The sequence below is a fragment of the Podarcis filfolensis genome, assembly GCF_964270895.1.
Source record: "Podarcis filfolensis genome assembly, chromosome: 13".
Classification (NCBI taxonomy): Eukaryota; Metazoa; Chordata; class Lepidosauria; order Squamata; family Lacertidae; genus Podarcis; species Podarcis filfolensis.
Window position 1 is genome coordinate 44,896,470 of NC_139615.1, and position 22,557 is coordinate 44,919,026.

Below are 22,557 nucleotides of genomic sequence, written 5' to 3' on the forward strand. Positions count from 1 at the left end.
ACACCGTGTACTGAGGAAGTGAGGAGTTTGTGTGCAGGAGGTCCATTGTATTCAAGCAGTGTGGTTACCAACGCTTAGCCAGCTCACAGAACAGAGAGCACAAACAACAGAATTAACCACCCACAAACAACAGAATTAAAAATAGTTTTATCACCCTGCAAGGTAAAGAGAGTTTGCTAGTGGCAGTAGCCTTGTCAGACGTTGAAAAGATAAAGCGAAACTCCACTCTTTGCTCAGAGAACGTATTTCACAAGTCTGCAGAACATAGGGTTCTTTGAAGTAACCAGTTATCTTGGTTACAACCACATACACACAATTGTTGTTGTTGTTGTTTAGTCGTTTACTCGTGTCCGACTCTTCATGGACCAGAGCACGCCAGGCACTTCTGTCTTCCACTGCCTCCCGCAGTTTGGTCAAACTCATGCTGGTAGCTTCAAGAACACTGTCCAACCATCTCGTCGTCTGTCGTCCCCTTCTCCTTGTGCCCTCAATCTTTCCCAACATCAGGGTCTTTTCCAGGGAGTCTTCTCTTCTCATGAGCTGGCCAAAGTATTGGAGCCTCAGCTTCAGGATCTGGCCTTCCAGTGAGCACTCAGGGCTGATTTCCTTCAGAATGAAGAGGTTTGATCTTCTTGCAGTCCATGGGACTCTCAAGAGTCTCCTCCAGCACCATAACTCAAAAGCATCAATTCTTCAGTGATCAGCCTTCTTTATGGTCCAGCTCTCACTTGCATACATCACTACTGGGAAAACCATAGCTTTAACTATACGGCAAGGTGATGTCTCTGCTTTTTAAGATGCTGTCTAGGTTTGTCATTGCTTTTCTCCCAAGAAGCAGGCGTCTTTTAATTTCGTGACTGCTGTCACCATCTGCAGTGATCATGGAGCCCAAGAAAGTAAAATCTCTCACTGCCTCCATTTCTTCCCCTTCTATTTGCCAGGAGGTGAATTACCTTTCAACATAAATTCAAATGAAAAACTGTGTTATGTTTTTCAAAAGCATTATTACTCTGCATTTGTGGTAATTCAGATTAGCAAGCTTTGGGAAGAGAAGGACCAGCTGCGAGTTTTCATTTCAAACAGCATCACTCTGCAGGAGCATCTCTCCTTTTCCTTAAAACGAGAATGTGGAGAATGAAATGATCTGCTCCATCACTAAACTGTTGCAGGATTTTGGACTCCGTTAGCTTGGAGCTCCCTCTCGTGGTCTTTTGAGATTATCAAAGCGTCAGGAGCCAGGCTGAGATAACCCAGGGGGAAAGGGTAAAGGGACCCCGACCATTAGGTCCAGTCGTGACCGACTCTGGGGTTGCGGCGCTCATCTCTCTTTATTGGCTGAGGGAGCCGGCGTACAGCTTCCGGGTCATGTGGCCAGCATGACTAAGCCGCTTCTGGCGAACCAGAGCAGCGCATGGAAATGCCGTTCACCTTCATCAGTTGTACATGTTTGTATGTAGTATATCAAGATAATGGAACTTACCGTATTTTTCGCTCTATAGGACGCACTTTTCCCCCTCAAAAATTAAGGGGAAATGTGTGTGCGTCCTATGGAGTGAATGCAGACTCCTTGGCTTCAGCGATAGCAACGCGAAGCCTCCGAAGCGCAGAGGGAGCGCTCCCTCCACGCTCCGGAGGCTTCGCGTTGCTTTCTTTGAAGCCTGGAGAGCGAGAGGGGTCGGTGCGCAGACCCCTCTTGCTCTCCAGGCTTCAGGGATAGCCGCCTGAAGCTTTCGGAGCGCAGCGGGAGCTCCCGCTGCGCTCCAGAGGCTTCAGGTTCCTTTTGCTGAAGCCAGGAGAGCAAGACGCTCCTGGCTTCAGCAGAGAGGGAGAGCTGTGCAGCGCCCCTTTAGCGAAGCGGGAGGAGAAATGGAAGGGGCTCTGTTTCTCCTGCTGCTTCGCTGAAGGGGCGCTGAGCAGAGAGGGGGAGAATTTTTTCCCCTTGTTCTCCCCCTCTAAAACAAGGTGCGCCCTATGGTCGGGTGCGTCCTATAGAGCGAAAAATACGGTATGACATGATGGTTTCTGCAGAAACAACTGATGAAGCCCAGGAGTGCGAAACAAGGCATTATTCTGGAAATCCTTGTCAAGATTCTGTGGAACTGCAGCAAGCTCCCATTTGGATTTTATGAACATACAAAGACATACGTGGAACAGAAACTAGCAAATATTTGGACTCTCTGAATGAACTGATCTATTGGGATTTCCGTTTACTTTGTTGTACTTTATGTGTTGATTATGTGCAAGAGAAATATTTGATACTGTGATAAATACAGAAGAGCATTGTTTATGTGAATGCACAGCCAGTTACGTTTTGTGGGTCTGTTGAATGTATTTTACGTAACGCTAGGTTTGATGTTGTTTCCCTGAAGCAACAGGGCACAGGATTGGACACTGTTAAGCGTCAGGATCCAATCTTGCATGACAATCTGGGGCGGGGCAGCACGAGGCACTTTGACCCAATCCGGGGACCAGGAAGGCGTTTAAGAACAAACACGAACACACAAATGGCTGGCATTACAGCTCTTTATTTCAGTGCCTAAAACAAAAACGACGAGTCGTACATTTCTGACACGGTTATCATGCAAAGCACTTAAGAGATGAGAGACAACAGGTTTTTTGTTTTTAAAAAAGTGCCTTGCTCTTGCTACATTAATACAATCCTTCCAGTAAGGCTCGTTCTTTGGACGTGTTTCGAAGCAGCATTCTGCGAAAATGTCGTCATGCAAAGGGAGGGCCAGGAACTCTTTGAAACTCCAACTGGGCCCAAAATTGTTAAACTGGACATTAACCCAGTGCATCTTCACCTGTACGGATGGTTAGGCAGCCTCGAATTTCAGCCATATCCATTATTGGGGAAGTTGGGGTGGGGGGTCCTGAAACATTTCCGAAATATATTATTTTGTTATTTCATATATTATTTTAAAGGTATGAATTCCTTGCGTGGAATGGGCGTCGTGGCTGATCCCATGCCGTACAAATTCCATGGAGGCCAACAGCACAAATTATCAGTAAATTATCTATACTGAGACTAAACATTCTCTGTTAAAAACAGTTATGGTAAAAATCATTGAAAGGCATAAATCAGAGAATAAAAAAAGATTCTAATAAGGCATCTGTGAGTACCAACTGGGCACTACCCTTCTGCGTCAATGCATTTTTTTTGGGGGGGGGGTGTTTATGCAAATACCACAAAATGCAACTTCTATTCCCCCCCCCATTAGACACACTCCGAGCAACCCGATGGTTCAAGTACTGTATAAAATATCCATTTTGGTACAATGTTTTATATAAAAACCAAAGTGAAAAAAAAGTTTAAAATGCTCAAAATGATTGATCACATTTTGCTTTTTTTAAAAAAATGATTTACATGAAAAAATAGTAAAAAATATAATTTAAAACAACATTCATTTCCAGTATTAGTGAGATCTGCTGGACCTTTGGTTACATTCACCAAGATCGGGACAGGATTTAAGGCAAGATGTCAAATTGGCACCAAAGTGATAAAACTGTATGCAATGGGCTGAAGGCAGAGTAGATTTGGGGGCTGGGTGGCGGTCAGTGGACTGGCTTCTCCCGGATGCTGACAGAACCATCTTCCATGCCAAAGTAAACCCGTTCCGCCATGTCGATAAACAGGCCTGTTTCCACCACCCCTAGAACAGAAAAGCAAAATCACGTCTGAATGCAATAGAAGTATTTTTTAAAAAAATAAATTTTATTAGTATTTTCCACACAACAACACGAAAGATATCTAAAAATAACAATACACAACACACAAAAATCAACATTCGAAAACTAAAGAAAGCAACAACAACAAAAACAAAATAAAAATCCATATCTTACAAGTTAATATTATAAACACTAAAACAACAAGAAGATATTGACTTCCACCAATCCCACAGCACCTCCTTTATGTCTCATTGTGTCTTCTTGTTTTCTTTATCATCTCTATCCTAGCATCTAGATATAAATCCCTCTTCCTTATCCTTTCACTTCACAAGGTTATTCCAGACTCAGCCAATTTCTGCCCTCGAACCTTGACTTTTGAGGTGTTCATTTAGGCACTCCCATTCCTTTTTTACTTCACTTTTTGGTTTTTGTCTTATTATGTCTGTCAATTTGGCTAATTCTAAGTATTCTGAAACCTTACATAGCCACTCTCCCCTAGTGGGTAACTGATTCCCTTTCCAATACTTAGCCACCAGGATTCTTGCTGCAGACATTGCGAGCTCACAACTTTCGTTGAGTTTGCATACACACTTAAGGTGCATATATATACTTAGATATATGTAAGAGGCTCATTCATAATTATATTTTGGGAATGATTTATGTTTTACACTTTCTGGATGACTCGTCTTCATATTATAAAGCAGTCACATTCTATGTTATGAAGCAAGCACTGCTAGGAGCTGCTTCTTTCTGTTTTCCAATGTATTTCCTATCAATAATAATAATAATAATAATAATAATAATAATAAATGGTGTGGCACGAGCAAATTTTTTTTCCTGGAAGTGTGGTCCAGAGAAATAAGTTGGAGAACCACTGCTTTATATAATGGTAGAACAATGTTATCCACATGTGCCATTGTCCTACACCTCAAGATGGTTTTTCTGTTACTGCATTTACAAAATATTCGTTTTGAAACTCTTAATAAAGTTACAAAAAGTAAAATAAAATAAATGATGCTACAATATATCCTAACACAGGTGATCTGAGCGAACTGCATATAGAGCAATGTACACCAATGGCGCCACCTGCTGTCTAACAGTTGAAAATACAGCATTAACTAGGCTTTCGGTAAAAGAAATATTTTCTAAGAATTCATATTTATCATTGTACTAAGACGATGTACAGTCAGGGGCAAAAATAAGTTCCAAAGCACTTAATTCGACTCTTGTGTTATTCAGGCATTAGGCATATATTTTCCCTCATTTATAAAGAAGAGGACTGGACTCACTAATTAATAACTTTTTAGAATTTTTAATTCCACAGTTGTACAGCTGTTAATACGCCAGCTACAAGGGAATTTTTTTAAAAAAACCCTCATGAAATATGCTTCTGTTGCAAGACTACCTACCTGGTATCATCTTGATTGCCACATTCGCTTCACGCCAATTATGGACTTTATCAAATTTCCAGTCCAGTAAGAAGTTCCCATTGTCAGTCACGACAGGGCCCTAGCAGCGAAGAGAATAGGTAGAGGCTCGTTTTTTAAGAAACAAAAATCAAAACGGGTGAAACAGAAACAAAACAAACCCTAACTTCCAAGTGAAAACTTAAGCACTCTAGAACAGAATCATTATATGGAATTATGGACTGCTGGACTGAAAAAAGAAAAGTCACCATATTCACATGTGATAGCGACTCCCTAATTTAATGCAAATCAAAGCACAAATGGGGGCGAATGTTTGTTATACTGTATACCCCTGGAAGAATACTGCAGAACAGATTCAACAGTGTGATGTTACCTAGAATTGGACAATGTCATAACATAGTGTTTGAGGATTGGGAAAGATTGTGGAAGAGAGGGGTCAAGTTCCCTGCATGTACAATGTTAAAGGAAAATACAATGAAAATGATATATAGATGGTATTTGACTCCTGTTAAATTAGCAAAGATTTATCATAACTGTGATAATCTATGTTGGAACTGTAAAGAAAAAGAAGGAACTTTTTATCACATGTATGTGGTGGACCTGCCCCAAGGTGAAATACTTCCGGGAAAAGATTTATAATGAATTGAAAAAAATGTTGAAATATACATTTATAAAGAAACCAGAGGCCTTTCTTCTTGGAATAACAGGTTTGGAATTGCCCAAGAAAGATGTTAAATTATTTTTGTATGCCACAACTGCTGCTCGAATTTTACTAGCTAAGAAGTGAAAAACGCAAGAAGTACCAACTGTGGAAGAATGGCAGATGAAGATGATGGACTTTTTGGAGCTAGCTGACCTGACCGAAGAGTCTGCGACCAGAAGGAGGAGGAGTACCAGGAAGAATGGACGAAATTTAATATTTAGTTAAATACATTAAGTTAAATTAATTGGAAAAAGCTTGCAATTACCAGTTAGGCTTAGGATTTAAATAAGCAATGTGATGAGTTATTATGTTTAACGCTGAATTGGGAAAAAAGAGTGATGTTAAGTGATTAAGTTAAGATTATCTTAAGAACTTTGATTTGGGAAACCGTTAAAATGATATGCATTGAAATTCAACTAGGGGGATACGAGGAAGTCCAGTAAAAATTTTGGGAAAAAAAGAGAATTGGACGATGAAAGATACTCAGTAAAGCATATTGCAAGCACAGTATTACCTATAGGGTAATACCTGTCTCACACAACAATCCTACAAGTTGATCAAAGAGAAAAATTATACAGGCCCAAGCTGAAATAAATTCTATACCTTCTAGAAGGCGCATTTTTGCCCAGAAATCAAAACTTACCGCCTTATTCACAGCCATCCTCAGCTCAGCAACACCCCCAAACCTCTTGGCCAGAGCTCTGGAAATGGGAACATAGGCCATTGGGATGACTTCAATAGGAATACCTTTCTTCCACTGCTCTCCGAGGCTTTCAGACTTTTTCCTACAGGGACATTGTTTAAAAGCAAAACCGGAATTAACACATTGTACAAATGCACACTTCTTTTGCAGCTGGTTGCACAAGAAAGAGTTTCCTGAGAAGAGGGACTGGTTGATGAACCACTCTGGGAATTGTAGCTCTGCGAAGGGAACAGGGCTCTCTCTGCAACTCCCAGTGCCCTTCTATGCAGAACTGGCAAAAATGACAGAAAGACCAAGAGAAAAAGACAACAGAGACTTTGAAAAAGATTGGGAACCATTCATATTATATTTGCAGAAACAAAGAAAGGCAATAGACTTGATGGCAGGATTTAAATAAACATTCACATTATTAGCATCAGGAAATATTTAGAAGATAGTGAAATAAGAGGATGTAGTTAATTTTATTTCTATGTTCATAGGTTTGAAGTTATGTTATTAATAACCTTTTCTGTTGAGAGATAGCAAAGTGGATGAAAATAGAAACAAACCAGAAATGCAAGTTGGGGGAAGTCTTGGAGGGGAAGAATATATAGGAAACGTTAAGAATTTGAGATGTATGTAATGAATGAAAAGAAAAATGAATAAAATTTAAAAAACAAGTCACAGTGACCTTAAACTACAGTTCCAGGGTTCCTTCTTTTTACGGTGTGGGCGAGCCATGACTTCTTAAAGTGGTATGACACTGCTTTAAAAGTACAGTGCAGAAGGGACAGGAGACAGTGCCCCTACAATATTTAATGGGGTTGTATACAAAAGGGTACAAAAGGGGCGCGGGTGGCGCTGTGGGTTAAACCACAGCGCCTAGGGCTTGCTGATCAGAAGGTCAGCAGTTCGAATCCCTGCAACGGGGTGAGCTCCCGTTGCTCGGTCCCTGCTCCTGCCAACCTAGCAGTTCGAAAGCACGTCAAAGTGCAAGTAGATAAATAGGTACCGCTCCGGCGGGAAGGTAAACGGCGTTTCCGTGCGCTGCTCTGGTTCGCCAGAAGCGGCTTAGTCATGCTGGCCACATGACCCGGAAGCTGTACGCTGGCTCCCTCGGCCAAGAAAGCAAGATGAGCGCCGCAACCCCAGAGTCGGCCACGACTGGACCTAATGGTCAGGGGCCCCTTTACCTATTATACAAAAGGGTACAAAAAGGACGCAGGAGGTGCTGTGGGTTAAACCACTGAGCCTCTTGGACTTGCCGATCAGAAGGTTGGCAGTTCAAATCCCCGCAATGGGGTGAGCTCCCATTGCTCTGTCCCAGTTCCTGCCAACCTAGCCGTTCGAAAGCACGTCAAAGTGCAAATAGATAAATAGGTACCGCTCTGGCGGGAAGGTAAACTGCGTTTCCGTGCATTGCTCTGGTTCACCAGAAGCGGCTTAGTCATGCTGGCCACATGACCCGGAGGCTGTACGCCGGCTCCCTAGGCCAATAAAGCAAGATGAGCGCCGCAACCCCAGAGTCGTCTGTGACTGGACCTAATGGTCAGGGGTCCCTTTACCTTGACCTACACAAAAGGGTAGCCGTCACAACACTAACATCCCCAATTCCACGATGTTACCGAATGGGCCTTATTGATAAACTTTCGGGAGGTCTTCTCCTGCAATATGCAATGGTCGATTGAGTGAGATAGTCTTTCAGGTATGTTAGGACTGAATACAGCTCCCTCTCTCTTCTGGAAAAAGCACCAAACAGCGTGTTTTACCTATAATCAGCAATGACAATGAAGCTTTTCGCATAGCCAGCGACAATCTTCTCCTGCGTCAGGCAGCCTCTGGAGGAGGAAAGAGAGCAGAACACAAACTCTGTCACCCAGACCGATCAGAAGTCAACTAAGGATTTAGCAACCGACGGCTTAGGAAGGAAATCTATCTATAGAATCTTGGAGCCCTGGATATCAACACAGCTATTTATTCCAGGCTGGCCAGCTTAGGACAGGGGTCAGCAACTTTTTCAGCAGGGGGCCGGTCCACTGTACCTCAGACCTTGTGGGGGGCCGGTCTATATTTTGGAGGGGAAATTGAACAAATTCCTATGCCCCACAAATAACCCAGAGATGCATTTTAAATCAAAGGACACATTCTACTCATGTAAAAACACGCTGATTCCTGGACCGTCCGCGGGCCGGATTGAGAAGGCGATTGGGCCGGGTCCATGGCTGTCTATCCATGGCTTAGGACAACTGGGGCACTGCCCCATCGCAAAATCCTCCCAAATATAACCCCACCCTGCCAAGAAAACCATACTATTTCCTGCTCTCCCTGAGCACTCCCTAGCCTTCCGTTGTAACTGCTATAGCCATTTCTGTCGATCAGCTCTTTCCACTGCTCAGCCAACCCCGAGCCAAAACTATTGCTGTGGCCTGAAGGTCTCTCTAGCTCACCTCCAGGCAGGAAAACACATTCCCATAGCAAACCCCAGGGATTTTTGCTGTTTGTTTGTTCATTTTTAAAATCTTCACCTGCATCTGTATAGGCAATCCGGCCAATCTGGGCATAGAAATTAGTAGGCATCCGATATAAACACTCCCAAAATGTCTGGACTCCAAGGCCTTGGCAATCTGGCAAGCCGATTAGAATTATTTTTCTGTTTTGAGAATGCCCAGCCCTGCTTCTGTGCAAATCAGCCTCCTACGGTTTTCCAGCAACTGGTATTCTAGTGTTTCCATTTTCTGAAAAGCAGGCCTAGAAAAATAAAAGCTGGAGGGGAATGATTGCTTTCCATAGCCTTGCCTGGTCACCAGCCTACCAGCTACAGGGTCCAGCAGCTTCCAACGAGCTTTCCACCCTTGTTCTCAGTGCTTTCATCTGCAAGTAAAATAATTAGGCATTATTTCTTACCCTCCTCCTTTGATAAGATTGAGGTCCAAGTCGACTTCATCGGCACCATCAATGGCAACATTCAACTTCAGGAAAGAAAAGAGTTTTTTTTAAAAAATATGATTTTTATTAATTTTTCTGTTTTCCAATTTCAGATCAACATTTTACATCCTTAAGAAATCAATGACTTCCCTTCTCGTTCCATGGTTCATTTTGCATATCTTATATCTCTGCATGTTTTACAAAAACTATACCAATTGGTTTTCCATCCATCCAAAATTATTTACACTGTTGAATTTATCTTAACGCTGCCAGCATTTTCAGGTGTACACAACTTCCCCCCATATATTCAATAAATGTTTTCCAATCTTCTTTGAACGTACCGTATTTTTCGCTCTATAGGACGCACTTTTCCCCCTCCAAAAATGAAGGGGAAGTTCCTGCCGGGCTCCGCAGGCCTGCAGCCCGAAGCCCGGGGAGTGAGGCGCTGTGCACCCCGGGCTTCTGGCAGCTCTCTGCAAGCCTGCGGAGCCCGGTGGGAGTTCCACCGTTGTATCATCTGCAATTATTAGAACCATTAGAATCATTTATACAGTGGAAACCTTGGTTCTCAAACGGCTTAGTTGACGAACAAATCGGCTCCCGAATGCCGAAAACGCGGAATTAAGTGTTCCGGTTTTCGATCTTTTTTGGAAGCTAAATGTCCAACGCAGCTTCCGTTTGAGTGCAGGAAGCTCCTGCAGCCAATCGGAAGCTGTGCCTTGGTTTCTGAACAGTTTCGGGAGTCAAACAGAGTTCCGGAATGGATTAAGTTTGAGAACCAAGGTTCCACTGTACTGAGAAAACTAAGAGCAGTGTTGCATGGGAACTGAACAGTTGCTGAAGAGCACAAGAAAAACCCAAATCTTTTACCTCAGGGTGTCGATCCAAGTCGCTTAAGGTTAAGCCATTCTGCAGAATCAACTGACGTGCCTAAATGGAAAGAAAAAGCCAAAATTGTTTCCCAGAGTTTATAGGGGAGAAATCAGAGTCATTTCAACATTTTTATTAGCAGCAGTAATACAAATTAGTGGTTAAGAAACTGCACTATAATGGAGTGAATGTTAATCTTTCAGGAGCATGCTATTTTGATCCAACGAAAGCGGGTTTTCAACCAAGAAAAGACTCATTTCTCCCACAATGAAGGAGTCTTAAAGCCTTTGCACCCTCAAGTTCTCCTCTTCTTTAACAAGCCAGGCAGATATAAAATCCATCGTCTTCTGTAAGAGGTCGGAACGGCCCTCTCAGAAGCAACATGTAATCTCTGGTGTCAAAACAGCACAAACTTAATAGCAGAGCACATGTGTTGCATGCAAAATGTCCCAAATTTAATCTGTCGTAACTTTGCCTGAAACCCTGGAGGGATGCTGCCAAACCAGTGCAGGCAATACTGATCTAGGTAGACTAATGGTCTGACTTGGAACACCCATTTAGTATTTCAACAGACTATGAAAGATACTCGCATTAAAAACGCTGCACAAGGTTCACATCGATACAACTGAACGATGGCTGCAATCCTAAACCTGTGTACTTATTAGGTGTGGCCTGACGCCCTCTGCAAGCAAGATCATATTCCATGAGGATTAGAAAAGGGTGGGATTTCTTAAAATGATTTGCTGGACTCTGATATTAACGCACTGTGGCATGTATACCTGTAACGCTGCATACCAGCAGTACATTTTGAGTGATATAAGCAACAGTTGATGCTCCTATGAGCACATCTTTTTCGACAGCTATGCAATATTTAACAAAAGCAACCTGGGCACCACCTAATCCAGGGCATGGCCAAACTTGGCCCTCCAGATGTTTTGGGACTACAACTCCCATCATCCCTAGCTAACAGGACCAGTGGTCAGGGATGATGGGAAATGTAGTCCCAAAACATCTGGAGGGTGTGTGGTGCTACCTAATGCTTCTAGTAACTCCAGTCCCAGGAAACACTCTTGTAAAATCAAGGCCTAATGCAGCTGAAAGGTATTTTTACAGGCTACCTTTCCCAGTAAGAAATTGCTTAATATTGTTGGAGAACCACATATTGTCAATTGATTCTTACAACTACAGCCATATACCCCACAAACCAAGAAAGCCTTCTCTGTACTAGAGACACAGCCACATTTCAAAACTGACTTTTCCAGTGTTTAGCCACCTTGCAGGTCTCACCTGTCAGATTACCTGTTTCAACAGGATAAGGAAGCATGTAAATGCATGCTAGATCTTCTGAATGAATAGAACTTGGATATTTACTCAAACCCCACCTTCCAGTCCCAAAAGGAACACCTAAGGTGGCCATTCAAACATCCTACTCACACATGAAAATGAACATTATTGTGGGAATGAACATTAAAGAACATTGTTATGTTGCCCAGCTGAATGTAGACGTACTGCACCAACGGTCTAATGATCTGGAAATTCAGGCTCCAGACACGAAGGCAATTCAGTGTTAGTTGCTAGGAAACCAACAGTTGCTAGGCTGTGACCTCAGGTGAGTTCAGCACACAGTTCAAAAATGGACAGGGTTGCAAGTAGCACTGCTGTCATGTTCAGAGCTCTAATCTCGGGAGGAGCATTAAGAAAACAACGAATGGGAAAAAGAAACAAGGCAAATTAGCAATGCCTTTCCAGTGTGCTGCCTTGACGACTTACAAGTACAACTCACTGTTGGAACAGAGTTTCCCCATGGTCTAGACACCACAAGGAGTATTGTTAACACCTCTGTGATGGCATATAGATTTTCATAAGGAAGTCAGAAGTGGAGTCCTAATGGGATAGGGGTCCACACGAGATCAGTTCAGAAAGCTATCCTACAAATAACCTTAATTTAGCTGCTTACATACTGGAAAACAGCCTCGTAGCTGTTGAGTGGCTGATCAAGATGTAAACAGAAGATCTGGCTCTTTAAAAAATGGAGATGTCAAGGGGAAGATTTTACCTGGAAAGACGAAGGTATACAGACTATGTTGAGATTCTCTTGCTTCACTCTCTCAGCTGTGGGGGGAAATTGCTTTGTTAAATACGTACTCAGACCAGAAAGAGTCATGCACCCTTATTAAAATATTCCTGCTTAAACTAGTCCAATCATTTATTTATTTTTCAGTTACAATCGTACCTTGGTTTTTGAACAGCTTAGATCTCAAATGTTTTGGCTCCCGAATGCCGCAAACCCAGAAGTGACTGTTCCGGTTTGCGAGCTATTTTTGGAAGTCAAATGTACTTCTGGAACCGATTCCGTTCAACTTCCAAGGTACGACCATATTGTGCTTCATTCCGCTTGCAAAAGGAAACAGGAAGGAAATGCCCACTGCTGGTGCAGTTTAAGGTTTCTGCCGAATGGAGAACAATTTCCACTTTCAATCTCTGATGAAAAGCCTAATTACCCGTGTCATTTCTGCGCAGCAAATGAAGCAAAAGGTATGTCCAGTTAGCAGCACATTAGCAGTTAGCTAACGCCGCGAAATTTACTGAACATACCAGTTTTTACAGCTCCTGCCTTGAACAAATTGCAAGCTGCTACCTTACTCACAAGTTCAGAAAAGACTCTTCAAACTACAGATTGAGGAAACCATCTTGAAGGTGATACAACTGATGGAGGACAGCCAGTAGCAAATAAGAAGAAAATTTCTGACCATTCTGGTTAGCAGCTATCATGGAATAGCTAGCATTGCTGTTCTTCTGAATATGGCCCTTTTCTCATCCATGAGCATCGTCATTTGGGGTTAACATTCATCACTACTCAGCTAAAGCAATGGTTGGGACTCTTGCAACCAGGGCTACCGGGGAACAGCACTCCCAAGGACAAAACAAAACAAAAGAGCACCCAAATTTCAAGGCCACATACTCTTCCCTGTCCCACATATGTGTTATACAGTGGTACCTCAGGTTAAGTACTTAATTCGTTCCGGAGGTCTGTTCTTAACCTGAAACTGTTCTTAATCTGAAGCACCACTTTAGCTAATGAGGCTTCCTGCTGCTGCCGCGCCGCCAGAGCACAATTTCTGTTCTCATCCTGAAGCAAAGTTCTTAACCTGAGGTACTATTTCTGGGTTAGCGGAGTCTGTAACCTGAAGCGTATGTAACCCAAGGTACCACTATACTTCCATTTGAACTCGAGAGGAGCTCTGGAGATATTTCTGCCAATCAGCGCTCTGTCCTGCTCAGCCAATCCCAATCCAGAGGTATTGCTTTATTTCAAAGAACTGAGGAAGTGGACCTGCCAGAGGAGGCTTCTCTCATGCATAAAGGTAAAGGGACCCCTGACCATTAGGTCCAGTCGTGGACGACTCTGGGGTTGCAGCGCTCATCTCGCTTTATTGGCCGAAGAAGCCAGCGTACAGCTTCCGGGTCACGTGGGCAGCATGACTAAGCCGCTTCTGGCGAACCGGAGCAGCGCACGAAAACACCGTTTACCTTCCCGCCATAGCGGTACCTATTTATCTACTTGCACTGGCGTGCTTTCGAACTGCTAGGTTGCCAGGAGCTGGGACCGAGCAACGGGAGCTCACCCTGTTGCAGGGATTCAAACCGCCGACCTTCTGATCGGCAAGTCCTAGGCTCTGTGGTTTAACCCACAGCGCCACCCATGTCCCTGTGCACCATGCATGCTTGGGCAGAAAAGCCATGCACCACTGGAATTAAGACTACCGGCTATATAGCCCCAATTGTGCAGGTTCCTGCTCCCTTCCTGTTGTGATGAGGGCAATACAAGGGCACTGCATTCATTGGGGGGGGACGGGACTGCAGCATTTTGAGCCCTCCAGCCTCTCAGAATTGTATATCTGTTCCAAGCATGCCTTGAAGGCTACATATCTCTAGCTCTTAGCATGTTCCAGTAACCAGAGAAACATCAGGAAACGCACCATATCACAATATTCAACTGGCTTCTCTCCAGGAGCACAACCCAGAGACCTCAGCAGACCACACAGAGATTTGATTCAAGTCACAACCGTGCAACTTGCAGCTTTGAAACTGCTTCACATGAAAACGCTACGATAACCGTGCTAAAGAGGGAAGTGGGCTGTTATCACATGATACTGTAGCTCGAGGCAGCTTTGGAAATTAGATTCTGAATAAATTTTCAAGATTACGAAAACTTTAGAAAGTTTAACATAATCATCCTGGAATCTTATCCGCAGTTGAGACCTTAATCCTTTGCACTTATTGGTCCTTGACCAATTCCCTAGACCAGATTGAGTGTTAAAAACAATACAGAATTAAATATTAAAAACTTCCCTAAACAGGGCTGCCTTCAGATGTCTTTTAAAAATAGGATAGCTGCTTATTTCCTTGACATCTGATGGGAGGGCGTTCCACAGGTTGGGCGCCACTACTGAGAAGGCCCTCTGTCTGGTTCCCTATAACCACTTCTCACAATGAGGGAACCGCCAGAAGGCCCTCAGCGCTGGATCTCAGTGTCCGGGCTGAACGATGGGGGTGGAGACGCTCCTTCAGGTATACAGGACCGAGGCCGTTTAAGGCTTTAAAGGTCAGACCAACACTTCGAATTGTGCTCGGTACTGGGGGCCAATGCGGATCTCTCAGGACTGGTGTTATATGTTCTCAGTGGCCGCTCCCAGTCACCAGTCTAGCTGCCTCATTCTGGATTAGTTGTAGTTTCCGGCTCACCTTCAAAGGTAGCCCCACGTAGAGTGCATTGCAGTAGTCCAAGCAGGAGCTAACTAGAGCATGCACCACTCTGGCAAGACAGTCCACGGGCAGGTAGGGTCTCAGCCTGCGTACCAAATGGAGCTGGTAGACAGCTGCCCTGGACACAAAGTGGACCTGCACCTCCATGGACAGCTGTGAGTCCAAAATGACACCCAGGCTGCGCACCTGCTCCTTCAGGGGCACAGTTACCCCATTCAGGACCAGGGAGTCTCCCAAACCCGCCCGCCTGTCCCCCCAAAACAGTACTTCTGTCTTGTCAGGATTCAGTCTAAATCTGTTAGCTGCTGTCCATCCTCCAACCGCCTCCAGGCACTCACACAGGACCTTCACTGGTTCTGATTTAAAAGAGAGGTAGAGCTGGGTGTCCTTTTAAGTGTGTTTGTGGGAGGGGAGTTATTGGTTTATTTTATTATGTATTTTGTGCTCTTATTTTGTGTTGTGATCTTCAGATGAAGGGCGGTATGCAAATTTAATAAATAACTCAAGCCTCTAGAGATCACTAGACTGAAGAAAACTGTGCTACACACATATGCCCACATGGAAACCAAAAACTAACTATGTTTTGGGCCTACATGTGTTGGATTTAATCCATGGAGTCACTGTACAAAGATCACATCCAAGATAGAGATATCCCAGCCCTTAGCCTGACACAGACTCCACACACTGGGCTAGCTGTTTGGCAAGTAAAACAAGGTACACTTGTTTAGAACAGACTCTTGAAGTTTAAATAACTGAAACATAATTTCTGACAAAAAGAATAGCGGAAATGCATACCCAATTTCTGCACAGCGTGAACAATTGTAGACCCACTTCCAATTCCAAGGACTTGATTATTCTAAAGAAAAAAGACAAATATTTTGTTCTCACTTAGTCAACTTAGAAACCACATGGCTTGAGTTTACTGGAGAGTATTTAGCATAGGCAAAAAGTGGCAACTTCTAGAAAACTTGATAATTTATGGCACAGGTGTGGACCCTGTACCCTTCCAGGTACGGTTGGACTCCCAACTGCCATCAAACCGAGTAGCAGGGCCACATACAGAGTTCCAGAGGTTCCCAATCCTTGAACCACAGTATTAATTTTGAGGCAGAAAGACATCCCATGTAAGATAAGGTAAAGGTAAAGGGACCCCTGACCATTAGGTCCAGTCGTGACCGACTCTGGGGTTGTGGCGTTCATCTCGCTTTATTGGCCAAAGGAGCCGGCGTACAGCTTCCGGGTCATGTGGCCAGCATGACTAAACCGCTTCTGGCGAACCAGAGCAGCGCACAGAAATGCTGTTTACCTTCCCGCCGGAGTGGTACCTATTTATCTACTCGCACTTTGACGTACTTTCGAACTGCTAGGTGGGCAGGAGCAGGGACCGAGCAACGGGAGCTCACCCCGTCGCGGGGATTCGAACCGCCGACCTTCTGATCGGCAAGTCCTAGGCTCTGTGGTTTAACCCACAGCGCCACCCGCGTCCCACATCCCTTGTAAGATAGGGCCCAGTAAAATAAGACATGCTTTGATAAAAAAACACCCTTCTATGTTAAAAACTAAGCAGATGGAAAAAAGTATGAAGTCATAGTTATTAATTTCCTTACATTGAAAACTAACATGTACAGCTAAATACTGTATTTCACCATTGTATTTAATACAGAATTCTGCTACTTGTCTGTATGGTATATATTTGGAATTTCCTGTTTCAAGTGTGTATTTAACAACATTATGAAATACCTGAAAGAGTAACCCTTGAAGTTCAGCGGGACTTAGCAAACATGCATTGCAAAAGTTCCTAGCTGTGAACAAACAAAACTTATGAGTGCTTTACTGCTTTAGGTCCAAGCCAAACATACAATTCCTGGGATATTAACAAGATTGAGATCAAGCAACTGCCCTCAGTCACTGCATTCTTTTAAAAGCACCTTCTAAAACACTCTTGTTTACACAGATGCTTAGAAAGCCGAGGTGCGTTTTAATCCTTTTCAACGTTTTAACTTTTGTACTCTTTAAAGCGTGGTTGTGGATTTTTCACAGTTTTCTTGCTGCATCTTTTCATAAACCGCTTGGAGGGTTTTGTTTGTTTGTTTTATTTGTTCCAATAACAGAATCATAGAATCGTAGAGTTGGAAGGGACCCCTCATGGTCATCTAGCCCAACCTGCTGCAATGCAGGAATCTTTTCGCCCAACGTGGGGCTCAGAGTCTTGGGCTCTACAAACTGAACTAAACAGAACCATAATGAAGTGAGGAATAAATACAAGGGCATGCATATGACCCTCGGAGTCCCTTCCAACTCAACAATTCTATAGGATATAGGGGAAAAAGTCATTTTTATGTTAAATGTATTGTGAGAACTATTTAATGTATTATTATTGTTGTTTTTCTTTTCTTTTCTTTTTTCTTTCCTTTTTAGTTGCTAGGTGGTTATGGATATTTGTTTACTTCTATATTTCTTTTTTGTGTGTGATGTATTAAAATGAAATATATACACACGCACATGTATGTATATATAGTTAAATACACACACATATAGAGATACACACGCTCAAAAGTTTCATCCAAGATTTCATAGAATTTCATCCTATAGAATTGTTTTTATACAGTGGTACCTCGGGTTAAGTGCTTTATTTGTTCCGGAGGTCCGTTCTTAACCTGAAACTGTTCTTAACCTGAGGTACCACTTTAGCTAATGGGGCCTCCCACTGCCGCTGCACCGCTGGAGCACGATTTCTGTTCTCATCCTGAAGCAAAGTTCTTAACCCGAAGTACTATTTCTGGGTTAGTGGAGTCTGTAACCTGAAGCGTCTGTAACCCGAGGTACCACTATATATATATATATATATATATATATATATATATATATATATGTATATGTATATATATATATAGTATATATATAAAAACAATTCTATAGGATGAATACACACACACACACACACAGAGTACGGTATATATATATATATATATATATATATATATATATATATATACTATTCTATAGGGTGAATATATATATATATATATATATATATACACACACACATACACAGTACAGTATATATATAAAAACAGTTCTATAGGATGAAATTCTATGAATTCTTGGGTGAAACTTTTGAGCGTGCGTATCTCTCTCTCTATGTGTGTATTTAACTATATATAAATACATGTACGTGTGTGTGTGTATATATATATTATATATATACACATACACCCACCCACACACTCTTTGCAGTAGTCCTACAAACCGCTGTCCTCCAAAACCTCAGCACAAAATCCACACCCCCAGCATTTGAGACGGGATCCTGCATTCCTGGTGGAAGCAGACGCGCCCGGCTCTATGAATTCCTGGGTGAATATATACACACACACACACACACACACACACACACAGTACAGTATATATATAAACAGTTCTATAGGATGAAATTCTATGAATTCTTGGGTGAAACTTCTGAACGTGCGTATCTCTCTCTCTATATATGTGTGTATATAACTATATATACATACATGTGCGTGTGTGTATATATATGTGTGTGTGTGTGTGTGTATATATTTATACACACACACACACTCTTCGCAAACCGCTGTCCTCCAAAACCTCAGCACAAAATCCACCCCCCCAACATTTGAGACGGGATCCTGCATTCCTGGTGGAAGCAGACGCGCCCGGCTCCCGCAGCCTGCTGTGAACTTTGCAAAAAGCCAAAGCCAAAAAGGAGATTCCCCACCTGCACGTGGTTGTTCACCGCAGCCCAGGCGGCCAGCTGAGAACTCTATGAATTCTTGGGTGAAACTTTTGAGCGTGAGTCTCTATATATGTGTGTGTATTTAACTATATATACATACATGTGTGTGTGTGTATATATATTACAGTGGTACCTCGGGTTAAGTACTTAATTCGTTCCGGAGGTCCGTTCTTAACCTGAAACTGTTCTTAACCTGAAGCACCACTTTAGAGAATGGGGCCTCCCGCTGCCGCTGCACAATTTCTGTTCTCATCCTGAAGCAAAGTTCTTAACCCGAGGTACTATTTCTGGGTTAGCATCGGAGTCTGTAACCTGAAGCGTCTGTAACGTGAGGTGCCACTGTATATATATATGTGTATATATATATATATATATATATACGGTATAGTATATATATAAAAACAATTCTATAGGATGAATACACACACACACACACACACACACACAGTATGGTATATATATATATAAACTATTCTATAGGGTGAATATATATATATACACACACACACACACACACACACAGTACAGTATATATATAAAAACAGTTCTATAGTCTGTAACCTGAAGCGTGTGTAACCCGAGGTACCACTGTATGTATGTATATATATATATATATGTATATATATACAGTACAGTATATATATAAAAACAATTCTATAGGATGAAATTCTATGAATTCTTGGGTGAAACTTTTGAGCGTGCGTATCTCTCTCTGTGTATTTCACTATATATACATACATGTGCGTGTGTGTATATATATATTTACACACACACACACACACACACACTCTCTCTCTCTCTCTCTTCGCAGTAGTCCTACAAACCGCTGTCCTCCAAAACCCCAGCCGAGGCAACGTGCACGAGATCCACACCCCCAACATTTGAGACGGGATCCTGCATTTCTGGTGGAAGCAGAGGCGCCCGGCTCCCGCAGCCTGCTGTGCACTTTGCAAAAAGCCAAAGCCCAAAGGAGATTCCCCACCTGCACGTGGTTGTTCACCGCAGCCCAGGCGGCCAGCTTCTTCGCCTCCTCGGTCATCGCGCTGCTTTGGCTGCTAATAATGCTTTGGCTGCTGCAACGCGGGGCGCGCCGGTGCACGTGCCTCCTCCCCTCCGCCGCGAGCCTCCGGCAGAGAAGGGCGGCGCGCTGCCCCCGGCTCCGCATCGCCTGCCCTCCTCCGCCCCCTTTCAGCTCCGCCTGCCTCGGCCCGCCGCCGGCCCCATGGAAGCCACCTGGCTGCTCCGCGGCTGAGGGAAGCCGGCCTCTCCCTCCTCAGCTGAGCGGCCTTCGCCACCCCGCGGCCGCATGGGGCTTGTAGTGCCGCCGCCAGGCGGAGAGCCTGCGCCAGGCGGGCGGGGAACTACAGCACCCACAATGCACCCCGGCGCGCCAAGGCCTCATGTTAAGGGCAGGAGAACGGCCTGCTGCCTCAGGGTGAAGGCCCGTCTAGTCCAGTAGCCTGTCCTTGCAGTGGCTGAATATTATTATATTATATTATATTATATTAATTATATTATATTATATTATATTATATTATATTATATTATATTATATTATATTATATTATATTATATTACATTACATTACATTACATTACATTACATTACATTACATTATATTATATTATATTATATTATATTATATTATATTATATTATATTATATTATATGTCATGTCTTAATTTAATTTAAAGTTCTATACCGCCTTTCATTTTTTCCCCATAATGTTTATTAAGTTCCTTACAAATATAACTGTTATGTACTGAGTTGAATAGGATCCAAACTGCAGCAGTCTGATTGGTCCTAGAACAATAGGATCCAAAAGGCAGCAGTCTGATTGGTCCTAGAACAATAGGATTCAGAATGCAGCAGTCTGATTGGTCCTAGAACAATGCAGCAGTATGATTGGTTGGCAGGAACCACCCAATCATGCTCCAGATAGAAGTGAATCCACAACCTGGTTGGCTTACAGTAGAATTCCGGAATTAGCCAATCATGTGCAGCCCATTGTGTAAATAATGTATATAAAGCAGATACTTTGAGGGGACATTAATTCATTCCTCCTCACCACTATGAGCTGAATAAAGAGCATGAAATCACTTTGCGACTCTGAGTATATTTCAATAACACAAACTAAAAAAAACCCAATAAAGAACAAATAGAAAGAGAAACAAATAAAACAAATAACAACAAAAGATATAACAACAAACACACAAATACAATACAAATTCATAATTAAGCTTCCAACCTTCTAAACATCTTACTTGACTTCCTCCAGTCCCTCCCATCTGAATTTCCTTGTAACTAAACGTAGCAGTTTTCCAATATCATTTTTCAAAAACAATATTCCAATTATATATGCCGCCTTTCATGACACTGACAACTTTGCACCTCCTGCCAATAGCAAAATAGCAGCAGGGTGGGGTGGGTGGGGGCTTGACAGTTTAGCCTTGATCCTAAAAATACCCCTCCCATGACAACACCCGCATGATTCAGGCTTGCTAGATGGAAGTTTTGTGCTGGTTATTCAGGGTTGTTTTTTTTAAAAAAGTTGTTTTACTTTATTTGTTATTTATTATTTTACATCTCGGGGCAGTTTTCCAATGGAACTTCCTTATACAGAGGCTCTTCCTACCTAGTAGATATAGATATATATATATTATATATATTTTATATTATATGTATATATATGTATATAGATGTATATATATGTATATATACGTATATATATATATATACACATATATGTGTGTGTGTGTGTATATATATATATATATATACACATACACATATATGTGTGTATATATATACATATATGTGTATATATATATACCGTATTTTTCGCACCATAGGGCGCACCGGACCATAGGGCGCACCCAGTTTTTTGGGGGGGAAATAAAGGGGGAAAATTATTTCCCCCCCAGGCGCGGGGCTGGGGCGGGGGAAGCTCGAGCTTCCCCCGACCCCTGCCCCCAAACAGGCAGCTCTCTGCAAGCCGTGGGAGCGCTCCCGCTGTTTGCGGAGAGGTCCGCGAAGCCTGGGCGCGCTGATCTCAGCGCGCGCAGGCTTCCGCATGCTGGCAACTCTCCGCAAGCAGCGGGACCGCTCCCGCTGTTTGCGGAGAGGTCCGCGAAGCCTGGGCGCGCTGATCTCAGCGCGCGCAGGCTTCCGCATGCTGGCAACTCTCCGCAAGCAGCGGGACCGCTCCCGCTGTTTGCGGAGAGGTACGCGAAGCCTGGGCGCGCTGATCTCAGCGCGCGCAGGCTTCCCATGCTGGCAACTCTCCGCAAGCAGCGGGAGCGCTCCCGCTGTTTGCGGAGAGGTCCACGAAGCCTGGGCGCGCTGATCTCAGCGCGCGCAGGCTTCGGCATGCTGGCAACTCTCCGCAAGCAGCGGGAGCCCAGCGCTGGGCTCCCGCTGCTTGCAGAGATGTGTGCGAAGCCTGGAGAGCGTGAGGGGTCGGTGCGCACCGACCTCTCTCACTCTCCAGGCTTCAGCGAAAGCCTGCATTCGCACCATAGGACGCACACACATTTCCCCTTCATTTTTGGAGGGGAAAAAGTGCGTCCTATGGTGCGAAAAATACGGTACATATATGTGTATATATATATATACATATATGTATACATATATACATATATGTATATATATATACATATATGTATATATATATACATATATGTATTTATATATACATATATGTATATATATATACATATATGTGTATATATATATATATACATATATGTATATATGTATACAT

The 22,557-nt window shown here is 43.1% G+C and overlaps 1 protein-coding gene across 1 annotated transcript; it reads right to left on the reverse strand.

Moving 5' to 3' along the window:
- Positions 1 to 2,509: 2,509 nt before the first annotated feature.
- On the reverse strand, positions 2,510 to 20,136 carry RPIA (ribose 5-phosphate isomerase A). The gene is made up of 9 exons (XM_083583529.1): positions 19,777 to 20,136; positions 15,839 to 15,899; positions 12,333 to 12,388; positions 10,277 to 10,336; positions 9,386 to 9,450; positions 8,251 to 8,319; positions 6,443 to 6,584; positions 5,079 to 5,178; positions 2,510 to 3,653 (listed from the first exon to the last, which is right to left on the reverse strand). Exons 1-9 carry the CDS (start codon positions 19,957 to 19,959, stop codon positions 3,556 to 3,558), a joined length of 834 nt encoding a protein of 277 aa, XP_083439655.1. The 5' UTR covers positions 19,960 to 20,136; the 3' UTR covers positions 2,510 to 3,555.
- Positions 20,137 to 22,557: the final 2,421 nt, after the last annotated feature.

Bases quoted from the DNA above. Each gene is read 5' to 3' on its own strand.
- RPIA (XM_083583529.1), bottom strand. From the start codon at position 19,959: ATGCGGAGCCGGGGGCAGCGCGCCGCCCTTCTCTGCCGGAGGCTCGCG. The intron at 12,389-15,838 runs GTATGCATTTCC...TTCCCCCCACAG, and splicing joins TCACGCTGTGCAGAAATTGG to CTGAGAGAGTGAAGCAAGAG. The intron at 8,320-9,385 runs GTAAGAAATAAT...TTCCTCCTCCAG, and splicing joins AATCTTATCAAAGGAGGAGG to AGGCTGCCTGACGCAGGAGA.